Genomic DNA, 12,439 nt, shown 5'->3' on the forward strand with positions numbered 1-12,439 from the left:
GTCGTACTTGCTTCATAAAAGGAATTTGCCTGCTTGCTTCCCTCTTTCCCCTTTTTAAATTATTCGACAGTGGAATGATATTTGTAATGGGCTTTGGAGCTTATAAAAACACACCCCCAGAGTCTGCCTGCTCGGCAGGAGACTTGGCACAGACAAGAAGACAGACACCTCTTTTCCTTGTTTATAGTCTGTGTTGGCTTATTTCTGGCACTTTTGTTGTTTCTGGGACTGCTTCGCTGGGAGCTAGCCATATCCCTGAAGCAGTAGGGACGAGAGGTGAGGGGAAGCCCTGGGCTGGCGGGAGGGGGCCCTGAGGGGGGGGGGGGGGGGGGGACCCCAGCACCCACTGCCGCCAACTATGCTTCCTGGGGCCAGGCAGCCATGAGGCCCCTCCCTAGAGCTCAGCCCAACCCTCCCCACGCAGGCACCATGTTCCGGAAGAAAAAGAAGAAACGCCCTGAGATCTCAGCCCCACAGAACTTCCAGCACCGCGTCCACACCTCCTTCGACCCCAAAGAAGGCAAGTTTGTGGGCCTCCCGCCACAATGGCAGAACATCCTGGACACCCTGCGACGGCCCAAGCCTGTGGTGGACCCTTCTCGCATTACGCGGGTACAGCTCCAGCCCATGAAGGTAAGGTGGGTAGGGGCGGGAGGTCGGGGGCTGCTGAGGTTAGCCTTTCCCACTCCGCAGAAGCCCATGCCTGGCCAGACCACAGAGGCCCTGGAGGGACCACCTCATCACCAGCTATCAATCGGCTGTTTTCATATCCCCACCCCCCCATGAGCCTCACCTGGTGAGGACTCCATTTCCAGGAAGAAGGAGCCTGGGGCGCCTCTCTCTGTAGGCTGAGAGTGTTGCCAGATTTAGCAAATCAAATTACAGGATGCCCAGCAAAATTTGAATTTCAGGTAACAACACATAATCTTTTAGCATTAAGTGTGTCCTGTGCAATATTCGGACCCGCAGCTGGGGCTGGGACTCCCAGACCAGGGGGATTTTGGTGTGTGGGTCAAGAAGGGCAAGAGGAGTTGGAGTCAGGGGCCTGTCAGTGTATGTGGAGGAGAGCCCTGCCCTGGTTGCTGCCTCCTCTGGGAGCTCCGTACATCTCCCATAAAGCCGCAGATAGAGCTAGAGAATGACAGCAGGCCCCCCGAGGCGGGAGGGACTCCCCCACCCCGCCCCCTCAGCTCCCCAAGCTCAGCTGCCCCCTCCATTTCAGGGGTTTACCCGCTGTCTCTGCTGCTGCGAGCCCCATGACAATAGGCTTTCTCCTTGGATCTCTGCCTCCATCCCCGCCCCCCCCCCCCGCCCCACAAGGGTCTGTCCCCTCTTCTGCCCCGCCCCTTGCCCCGCCGCCCCTGCAAGGGTCTGACCTGCCATGGTCCTGACGAGTAGCTGAAAAGTTAAGGAAGAGATGGATGACACAGGAAGGGAGGTCCTTAGGGGTCCTTCCCCAAGAAGCCCCCCACCCCACCCCATGGAGGCTTCCTACCATGAACAGGCTGCTGGCTCATGCTCTTCTCCCTCCCCCACAGACTGTGGTGCGGGGCAGCTCGGTGCCCACGGATGGCTACATCTCAGGGCTGCTCAACGACATCCAGAAGCTGTCGGTCATCAGCTCCAACACCCTGCGTGGCCGCAGCCCCACCAGCCGGCGGCGGGCACAGTCCCTGGGGCTGCTGGGGGACGAGCACTGGGCCACGGACCCAGACATGTACCTGCAGAGCCCCCAGTCTGAGCGCACTGACCCCCATGGCCTCTACCTCAGCTGCAACGGGGACACACCAGCAGGCCGCAGGCTGATACCGTGGCCAGAGCCAGAGAGCCCGAGGGTCCTCCCCAATGGGCTGGCCACCAAGGCCCAGTCGTTAGGCCCTGCAGAGTTCCAGGGCGCCACGCAGCGCTGTCTGCAGCTGGGGGCCTGCCTACAGAGCTCGCCACCCGGCGCCTCGCCCCCCCGCAGCCGCCAGCAGGCGCAGGACCAAGGCTGCCAGGCATGGTTCCGAGGAGGCCCGGCCACAGTCCTGCCTGGTGGGCTCGGCCGCAGGCAGGCCAGGCGGGGAGGGCAGCCCCAGCCCCAAGACCCAGGAGAGCAGCCTGAAGCGCAGGCTGTTCAGAAGCATGTTCCTGTCTACTCCTGCCACGGCCATGGCCACTGCGAGCAGCAGCAAGCCGGGCCCTCCCTCCCAGAACAAGGTAGGTGGGGCTGGGGCCGCCCTCAGCAGGGCCTGGGAGCCCAGCCGTCCTCATTTACAGGGTCAGGCTAGGGAGAGCGAAAGAGAACAGAGTGACCAAGAGCCTCAGCTGAGGAGTCTTCCCTGAACCAGCTGAGTCTGGTCTTCCAGGCGCTTAGCCCTGGCAAGTCAAGAGGTTGCAGGCCCGCTCATTTTCTGGGGGGCCTCCGAGGGACTTTCAGTACACCCCAATTTACATTCCTGCCCCTTACTGTGTGTCTGGGTAGATCACAGTGGGAGGCAATCACCTTTAATGATAAGCCCAGATACCCCCAGTCAGGCCGTGGCAGAGACGGGTGCTCCAACACTGGTTGGCGGCAGGGTCTTGGCCTCCCTCTCCTCAGAGCTTCTTTCCGTCTCCACCCCTCGCTTGCCCTAGTGCCCTCCTGAGGGCGACCAGAGGTTCCCTGAACTGCTTCTCCCTCAGGAGTCACAGATGTTCATGTGAACCCCTTCTCTGGTGAGGAGGATTCTTCCCTTCCTCCCCTGCCTCCACCTTTTTTTTTTTTTTAAGATTTACTTATTTATTTGAGAGAGAGAGTACAAGTGCAGGGAGGGGTGGAGGGAGAGAGAAATTTGAGCAGACTCCTTGCTGAGCTCAGAGCCTGATGTGGGGCTCAGTCCTACAACGCTGAGATGAGGACCTGAATGGAAAACTAAGAGTCCGACGCTTAACAGGCTGAGCCACCCTGGCATCCCCCTCCCCTTTCCTGGAGAGGTTGTTTCGTTTACCGTTTCTGTAATGATTTGTTTTGGGGTTCGTGTGCTCTGTGAAAAGCTGGGGGGTTGAGTTTGCCTAGGCCCGGGAGCAGCAGGAAAGCCAACTTTTGGCACGTGCCACAGCATGGAATGCACAGATTTTTCTTGTGAAATAGGAAACAGTGAAGGGACATTTCTTGGCAGGCAGAGGAGACTGCACTTGTTTCTTCCATGCCCTGTGATGTCCTGTCTGTGGTGATAGCACCATCCTTTCCCATTTGACCAATGAGAAGGTGGGCTCAGAGAGGGTTGGGGAAGCCTCAGGGGTGGAGAAAGAGTCAGGGAAGGCAGCAGTGAGAGGGCCCTCCAGGCTCTTGCTCCCCAAGGCTTTCTTTTTTTTTTTTTTTTTTAAAGATTTTATTTATTTATTTGACAGACAGAGATCACAAGTAGACAGAGAGGCAGGCAGAGAGAGAGAGAGAGAGAGAGGGAAGCAGGCTCCCTGCTGAGCAGAGAGCCCGATGCGGGACTCGATCCCAGGACCCTGAGATCATGACCTGAGCCGAAGGCAGCGGCCTAACCCACTGAGCCACCCAGGCGCCCTCCCCAAGGCTTTCTGATCATGGCATCTGCACCTCCTCCATGAGGAGCAGGCAGAAATGACCTTATGCTGCAGCACGAGGTTGGGAAGTCAGACCTAAGAAACAACAGGTGACGGAGACACAAGTTACAGAGCTCCTGTCCCCCGAGGGCTTTCAGAGCAAGCCTGGTGCCTCCCCAGCGGTGGTGCTATCTGAGTGTGCTCCAGCCAGGACTTGGGTGGAGAGTTTGGGGAGTGGCCTGGACCCTCAACCTTTCTAAGTCACTGCCAGCCCAAGGCACCCAGGGAAGGTTCTGGGCTTTGTGCCGTCACTGGGATGAAGGACGCGGGCTAGGCTCCCCCGTGGAGTGGGGGGGGCGGGTGGAGGGCCAAACAAGTGCCCAGGAGGTGAGAACTGGAACTTGATCGCTCGCTGGCCTCTTGGGAATCCTGTGGCGGGGCTTTGGGGATTTGGAAAAAGGGGTTGTCAACACTGGGCTGGGCGTGACCTGCACGTTTCTGAGCTCCTGCCAATACCCCACAGCAGGGAACAGGCTGTCCAGCCAGCCTCAGTAGGCCTGTCCATCCTTCTTTTTACCAAGGATCTACCGTAGGCCACTGCAGCAGGGTGTGCAGTGGAAACAGGGGGTCATCGTCTAGGGCTTGGAGACACCACCATTCCCAACCCAGGGCGATGGTTTCCTTCCCGGCACCTGGAGCATACATTTCTAGAGAAATACTTTCGAGCCAGGCCTCTAAAAGCCAGGAGAGAGACTTCCTCTCCGCTGATCTGGGCCAGCGCTTCTCACCCCCTGCCCCAGTGACATTTGGGTCAAATAATCCTTTGTCCTAGGGGCTGTCCTGTGCATTGTGGGATATGTAATAGCATCTTTGGCTTCTACCCACTAGTCGCAGATAGTATTTCTCAGCTAGGACAACCGGAAATCGCCCCCAGACATTGCCAGATGTCCCTTGGTAGGGAATAAAATCAGCCCCAGTTGAGAACCACTGCGTCCAGCTTCCTAGCCTACTCCCACAGCCCCAGGAACCACCAGACCAAACCAGCAGCCAGCCTTCTGCCCCTCCGTGCACCCCAGGGCTTGCTTCAGGACCCTCAGCACCTGGTTGGACACTGGTGCCCTGGGAGGTCAAGCCACCAATTGCCACCTCGGGCCAGGAGAGGCTACAGAAGGGTGTGCGGCTCTAGGGCTTTCGTACTTGGCCCCAGGAAGCGTGACCCGCAGTTACTCACTTTGACTAAAAGCAAAAGACCTTGAGGCCTGACTGGGGGCAGGGAGGCCAAAGCGTTAAGACAGGAACTGGGGGGATTTAGAAGTGGTTCCTCTTAGGCAAAAAGGCTAAGTCAAAAGACCCCAACAAAATCAGCATATCTTGGTTAAACACCTGCTGTGTACCTTGTACTTTGTTATACGTCAAGGACATCCATTAGGACCACAGCTGAGGGATGAAGGGTCAGGCTGACCAGGACTGAAGTCAACCTTGCTCTTACCATTTAGTGCCTCTGGGCAAGTTACTTAACCTCTCTGAGCCCATTTCCTTATCGACAGATACAGGTAATAATAGCACCCGTGCAAAGATAAAACAACCCAGAGGTTATGAGAATTAAATGAGATAATGCATTTAAGGGCCTTGTCGAAGCGGGACACCCTCAATAAATGGCTTTATTATTTTTAAAATATTAAGGACATGGCCTTTGCCTCCAAGGCACTTAGATTATAGGCCCCAAGCCATGGCTGGAGAGCCTGGCCCTGTTGCCATGGCCCAGGCAGGAAAGATGGCATCACTGTAACCGCATGCATGCCCCTTCTGGTGGCTTCCCACCCAAGAAGATGTCTCAGTCCACAATCCTCTGGCATCAGAGCCCAGGGGCCTTGTTAAAATGCAGAGTCACTGCTCTAAGGACTTACTGGAGCAGGATTCTGCATTCTCTCCAGCTCCCCAGATCACGTGCCCTGACAGACAAGGTGGGCTCAGAGAGGGTGAGTTGCCTGAGAGTCACGGCTGGTCAGAGCAGGAGCCATACTGGAGTCTAGGTCATGACCCCAAGTCCAGAGGTCCCACTGCTCCACTACACAGAGTGGGGAAACATGGATGAGGGTCGGGCCTGGCAAAGACATGGGAGGGTCTCTTTACCCCCCAGAGGTGCTCACTGGGCAGGATGGAGTCATGCAGCAGTGCTGGGAGGCTCTCCTGGCTCCTTGGCTGTGAAGGCTGAGCCCGAGCCAGGCATAGCCTGCCAGAGGCTGGTGCACATTTTGGAGTGTGCAGGTGGGGCGGGGGTGGCAGACTGCCACAGCTTGGCTCGCTGCTGGCAAGGGCATTTGTGTACATGCTCCCCTCTAGGCAAGATCAGGCACTGGGTAAGGGGGTGCACCCTGAAGCCCGGGGAGAAGGTGCAGAAGAGGTTGACAAGGCTCTGCTGAGCCTGGTGGGATCCAAGGCCCAGACTTGGGGTCCCTCGGCCCAAGCTGAGCGCTTAGGGAGATTTCTTGGAGGTTGCTGCAGTTCTGGGGATCTGGGCCAGGACCCAGAGGGCAACTAGACCACTGCCATATGATGGGTTCTGAGATGTTCTGGAAAGTTCTCTGCAGCCCCTCAAGTGTCCCTTGTTAGGTTATTTAGGGCCCTTTCCAGGTGCCCCTTCTAAAATCATATAATCCCTGGGAAGAATCACGTTGCACTTCGCCAGCTCCTTGGAGAGAACCCAAGGAGGGAACCCTTTCCTGTCAGGCTGGCTGGAGGGCTTGGGCTGGAGGGCTTGGGCCCTGAAAGGCGAGGAGCCTCAGAGGCTTCAGGGCTGGGCCTTGGTCTTACTGAGGCCCAGTCTGCCACTCAGTTCCATGTTCCCTCCCTCCCTGCCAGAGGCCATAAGGATTGGGGGGGGTGGGGGGCGTGCCTCCTTCCCTTCCTTGGGGGCGGGGCAGTCATCAGCCAGGAGTCATGTTTGGGACAGAGGCTGCTCTGGGGGCCTCTAGGAAACCTCCCTACCCCTGGCCTCCTAATTCCAGATCTCTCTGGCACCAGTTCCCAACCCCGGGAGACATACCTATGAATCCCCAGAGGGTAACACAGCTCTGTGGTCCTCTGTTGGGGACATACTCTCAGGACAGACACACAGGCTCCTGCTGTCAGGCACGAGTGGGGCTAGCAGACCCCTTGCTGTGGCTTCCCTGCCCTGGGCTGGGGAGCAGTCCCAGCTGCAGCGCTGCCCACCGACCCCCTGCCACCCTGCCACTGCCCAGGGCCTCTTCCGCCCACGTGGGCCCTTGGGTGGGAGCACCCCAGGAATGCAGAATGCTTCTGACCCAGATTCCCCACACAGCCCAGCAGTACAGAGGGAAGACGGCCTCTTGGTGGCCTCCCTGGGGTCTGGCTGTCAATTACCCAGGAAGAAATACCCAGCAGAGGACACCCCAGGGACTGCTCTCTTTGGCTTCCCAGGCGAGGCGGAGCGGATATAAAGAGCCCATGTTTGGACTGCTCACCTGGGAATGCTGGGGACTGAGCTCCTGAGCATGAACTTCGGGGCTCCCTTTGAAAATCCTTGCCCATGGCACCTCCCTTATTTGGTCCAATGCCCTGCCAGACACACCCCTGTCCAGAGGTCACCCCCTGCTTCTGGGAAGGTCACTCCAAATGCTCCCACAGCCAAACCCTTCTCTGTTCCTCTTTCCTTCCCTGCAGCCTAACTCCTCCTTCCGACCACCACCACCACTGCAGAAAGACCCCCCACCGAGCCTGGTGGCCAAGGCCCAGTCCTTGCCCTCGGACCCACCCATGGGGACCTTCAGCCCTCTGACCACCTCGGACACCAGCAGCCCCCAGAAGTCCCTCCGCACAGCCCCCGCCGCCGGCCCCACCCCAGGCCGGTCTTCCCCCGCGGGCTCCCCACGCACCAGGCAAGCCCAGATCAGCACCAGCAACCTGTACCTGCCCCAGGACCCTGCAGCGTCCAAGGGCGCCCTGGCTGGTGAGGACACAGGTGTTGTGACACATGAGCAGTTCAAGGCTGCACTCAGGATGGTGGTGGACCAGGGTGACCCCCGGATGCTGCTGGACAGCTACGTGAAGATCGGCGAGGGCTCCACGGGCATTGTCTGCCTGGCCCGGGAGAAGCACTCGGGCCGCCAGGTGGCTGTCAAGATGATGGACCTCAGGAAGCAGCAGCGCAGGGAGCTGCTCTTTAATGAGGTGGGAGGAGATGGCGGGACAGGGTCCGGCACTGAGGATGACTGTCCGGGAGTGGAGCCATGGGGACCGGGCCCAGCACTCAGGCACCCTCCCTCCCCATTCTGCTCCCCAGGTGGTGATCATGCGAGACTACCAGCACCTCAACGTGGTGGAGATGTACAAGAGCTACCTGGTGGGTGAGGAGCTGTGGGTGCTTATGGAGTTCCTGCAGGGCGGGGCCCTCACGGACATCGTCTCCCAAGTCAGGTGAGCAGCTGGGGCAGGGGCTGGGCTCTGAGCACTGGCTGCTCCCATCATTGTCCCAGCAGGGGGATTGAGCAGCCTCAGGCCAGGAAAACTCAGGGTGCCTATCACATCACCGTGAGCACCCCCTGTCCGTTCAGGTTAACAGACCCAGGAAGGTTCAGGGGAGTGGGGTGGGGGTCTCCAGCCTCGGTCCAGGCCCATTTCCACCAAGGCTCTGGCCTGACTGGATCCCCGTGTGTATTGCCCAGGAGCTATGGAGCGTGGGCCCAGGGGCACACGATCTGCCCAGCCCTGCAGCTCTGCCAAAGCTCATGTCTTCTTCTGTCTGTGGCCTGGCCTTCCCTGTCCAGGCTGAACGAGGAGCAGATCGCCACTGTGTGTGAGGCCGTGCTGCAGGCTCTGGCTTACCTGCATGCCCAGGGTGTCATCCACCGGGACATCAAAAGTGACTCCATCCTTCTGACCCTCGATGGCAGGGTAGGGCCCTCCCCAGCCTGGCGTGCCCCGCCCCCTGTGTCTGTGCTTGGAGCTTACTCAGCTCCTGCTTCTAGTTCACCACTCCCTGTCCTCCGCGCCCCACCCCATCTCAAATACAGGTGAAACTCTCGGACTTTGGCTTCTGTGCTCAGATCAGCAAAGATGTGCCGAAGAGGAAGTCCCTGGTAGGAACCCCCTACTGGATGGCTCCTGAGGTGATCTCCAGGTCTCTGTATGCGACTGAGGTGAGCAGTCCCTCCATACCCCCGTCCTCCCAGAAGTTCCAGTTGGGAACAAACAGTTCCTGTGGTCCCTGCAGAGACATCCCTCCCCCAGATAGCTCTGGTTTTCAGATTCCCACTTAGTCCATACCCTACCCCACTTCCCAATGCCCCCTACCAGCTCATGAATGGGTCTGCCCTCACTTGTGACTTTGCTGCCACAAACTGTTCCCTCCTGCAGCTCGTGGGCAAGGTGGGGTATGACCAAGCTTCCTCACATCTGATGGCCAGTCTTCGAGAATGGCTGACAGCTCTGTTCCTCTAGTCAGTGGGCACTCGTGCAGGAAGTAACTGGTCACAGGGCAGGTGGCCAGGAAGGAGGCCAGCTGCTCCCATCCCTGTGCAACACACTGCTACCCAGGAGCCCTACTCTGGCCGGCACCATCCAGGACATTCTCTTCCTACAGGTGGACATCTGGTCCCTGGGCATCATGGTGATTGAAATGGTGGACGGCGAGCCACCGTACTTCAGTGACTCCCCAGTGCAGGCCATGAAGAGGCTCCGGGACAGCCCCCCACCCAGGCTGAAAAACTCTCACAAGGTCAGTCAGTGCTCAGGGTGGACCCTGCTGACCCCATTCTTCCTGAGGCTGAGGGGACCAGAGCCTGGGTTCCTTGGCCCACCCTCTCCCTTCCACGGAAGCCAGAGGCTCCCAGAAAAGGCTCTGCCTTCTCCACACAAAGCCTGTGGCAAACTCCTGTGGCCCCTCGAACAAGTTTCCACCTGCAGTCAATTGACAGGAGGCTGAGAGAAGGGAAAGCAAGACTGCCAGGAATCCCTGATATCCTGGGGAGGAATTCTAGAGAAGCTAACTGAGCAGGAGCCCCTCCACTCCCTCTGTCAGGGGAGCCATCCCATGGCACAGTGTTCCCAGTCTCGTTCAGCAGATCGGTTTGTCCTCCACCAGTGCATATCCTGGCCACAACTGAGCCACAGGTTTTCCCTTAAAACCAGTGAACATGTGCGAGTGCACATTGCATTTAACCCTTTTCTGCCAAATCCACCCAAACCCCACAGGCCTTACCTGTGGACACCCCCTGCTGGTGGCCAGGTCAGCACAGGGCGGCAAAATGGCCCTGCCATCTGGTGGCCAGAGTGAGAAATGTCGCAGAGGGTTGAAAACCAGTCCCTAAATGATAAAATACTCCTGTGGCCCCTACACAGCTGGATGGGAGGACAGTCAGGAAACACCTTCCCAGACCACTGGTCCTTGGAGCCTGCACTGCCAGCCCCAGGACCAACACATACAGGAGATTTCCAGTTGGCTAATTCCCCAGAGGACGTAGCCTTCCGCAACAGCCCAAGACTTAGCCTCATCCCGAGATACTGGCTAAAAATGAACCAAGATAAGCCCTTGACTTAGACTCCAAGGCTTAGAGCACTAAAGAAATCTTCCTTGTTAGGTCTCACTTTGCTCTTTTCTATTTTTCAAGACACTTCATCCCTAGCCTCTTTTTTGATCTTCACTAAAGACAGGGCAAGCATATTTTATCACTAGCCCATTGGACAGATAAGAAAACTGACGTCTACAGAAAATCACAACTTGTTAAAGATCAGGGATGGACCCAGGACTGGATCACTAATACCAATGCCATGCCCCTTCCAGAAAGCCACAGAGCCTGAAGGTTGAGAGCCTCCAGCAGCCGGGTGGGGAGTGGGCTGTGTATTTGCAGCCAGGCTCCCCAGGAGCGGGGCATTTTCCTTCCTCTGCTCAGCAGCACCCCCTAGAGGTGAACTAGCCATTTTTCTGGACTGAGGCCAAGTTTCTTTACCTAACTGATAATCTGAAAACTGCTGAGCCTGGGAGCTGCCAGGAAGTAAGAAACAAGAGAATTTAAGACCTTCCAGTGATGGTGGGGATGGGCAGACGAGTCACCCCAAAGTGACTGTATGCGGCAGCTTGCTTTCAGTGCTGCCCTGTCTCCACAGGTCTCCCCAGTGCTTCGAGACTTCCTGGAACGGATGCTGGTGCGGGACCCCCAGGAGAGAGCCACGGCTCAGGAGCTCCTGGACCACCCTTTCCTGCTGCAGACGGGGCTGCCTGAGTGCCTGGTCCCCCTGATCCAGCTCTACCGCAAGCAGACCTCCACCTGCTGAGCCTACCTGCAGAGTGCACCTGCCACCAATACCCCCAGGCAGGGGACACTGGGCTGCCAGCCCACCAGCAGGGCCCGCCTGCCTCATTCTCTCAGTATTCTCTCCAAAGATTGAATGTGAAACCCCACCCACACCCTCCTGCCCTTCCGCCCACTGGGCCAGGCCGGACCTGCCCCTCGGTCTCTCTCTCTCCCAAGAGAGTCCCCAGTTGCCTTTGGGATGACGGAGACCCCTTCTACAGGATGACCCTTTGTCATTTGCACAGGGATATTTCTAAGAAACGTGGAGACCAGCACTCCTGGCCACTATGGCCAACCCAGCCGAAAAGGCTGCTGCAGTTTTTTAAAGATAGTTGTACACAAGCATCCTGGGCTACCCAAGAGGGCAGACTGCTGGTCTTCCCCAGGATAGCTGCTGTTCTCCGCTCCAACTCTAGACCCTGGGGTCTCGAGAGGGCCACGGGGAAGGTTTCTACTGCCTGAAGCTGTCTTCCTCCCTCGTGTCTGACATCCTGAAGGTACAGTCCAACCTGCACCTGCTTTCCAACTCACCTGCACTGACATCCACTCTCCCTGCACAGCCTGCCCCAAAGTGTGACCAGCCTGCTCACAGGCCAGGGAGGGAGGTGGAGCGTTGCTCTGGGTGAAAGAGAAAGAATGGAGTTGGTGGTAAACGTGGTCTCACGTTACAGGATGGAGAGAACATCACGTGCACGTGTGTGTGTGTGTGTGTGTGTGTGTGTGTAAGTGACAGATGGTCACTCCGACAGCTTGGCTCCCTTCAGGTCACCCACAGCCAGCTTCCGAAAAGTTTTTCCAATCTTTTTGCCACTAAGTTCTACTCCAAAGGGACCTGCTTTCCTGCCCTGGCTTCCCACCTCCCAAGTCCTTTGCTTCTACCTGACCAGCGGAGAGGTTTGCATTGAGTCTAATACATCCTAGGGGCTTGGCAGATTTCCAAGTTTCTCCTCTACACTGGAGTCTAAGAGCTGAGACAGGAATGGTGAGGGAACACACTTTGTTTCGGCTATGAGCTTCCTCTCAATAACCAGGTCATCAAGGACCTGTTCTTTTCAAAATCTTGGTCTGGGGGGAGGTGAACCACCTCCTGGGGCCCCATCCTGTCAAGAAAATGGGTACCCCCTTTGTGCAAACCATATGCCCTTGCTCCTTCCCTCCTCCTTCTTCCCTCCCCACCTTCAGGGATATTGTGAGTCAGGGAATCCAGGGAAGAACTCCAGGTGTCAGGACCCTATCTAGATAATATTTTTAGATTCCTCTGCTCCCCAATGGCCTGCTTTGGGGCCGGAAAAAAAAATTGCAAGGACTTTTTTAAAGGTCAGAGTTTTAAAAACAAAAGCATCTTCCCTAGAAACTTTTGTGAATTGTTTGCACTTGTGCCTGTTTTAAATTAAACTGAGTGTTCAAAAACCTCTGGGCTGTTGTCTCTGAGAATGGAGCCAGGCTGTCTTCAAGCTGGACACCTGCAGTGGGGGTCTAGTGGCCCCCTCCCCACCATGTAAGCTCCCCAGCAGCCACTCCAAGTCCACAGAAAACCCAACTCCCTGGTGGCCTGTGGGCATGTGAAGGCAGATAAGGAGGGAAACAGG

At 57.3% G+C, this 12,439-nt stretch overlaps 1 protein-coding gene across 1 annotated transcript; it reads left to right on the forward strand.

Annotated features, from left to right (window-relative positions):
• The first annotated feature begins 429 nt into the window (after nt 1-429).
• LOC111138801 (p21 (RAC1) activated kinase 6) lies at nt 430-10,925 on the forward strand. The gene is given in 9 exon segments (XM_022490704.1): nt 430-633; nt 1,539-1,955; nt 1,957-2,199; nt 7,222-7,728; nt 7,841-7,974; nt 8,325-8,451; nt 8,571-8,696; nt 9,140-9,274; nt 10,663-10,925. Coding segments are annotated over 9 exon segments (2,061 nt in total). The 3' UTR covers nt 10,831-10,925.
• Nucleotides 10,926-12,439: the final 1,514 nt, after the last annotated feature.

Source organism: Enhydra lutris, unplaced genomic scaffold (genome assembly GCF_002288905.1).
Source record: "Enhydra lutris kenyoni isolate GAN:26980312 unplaced genomic scaffold, ASM228890v2 scaffoldscaffold4, whole genome shotgun sequence".
Taxonomy (NCBI): Eukaryota; Metazoa; Chordata; class Mammalia; order Carnivora; family Mustelidae; genus Enhydra; species Enhydra lutris.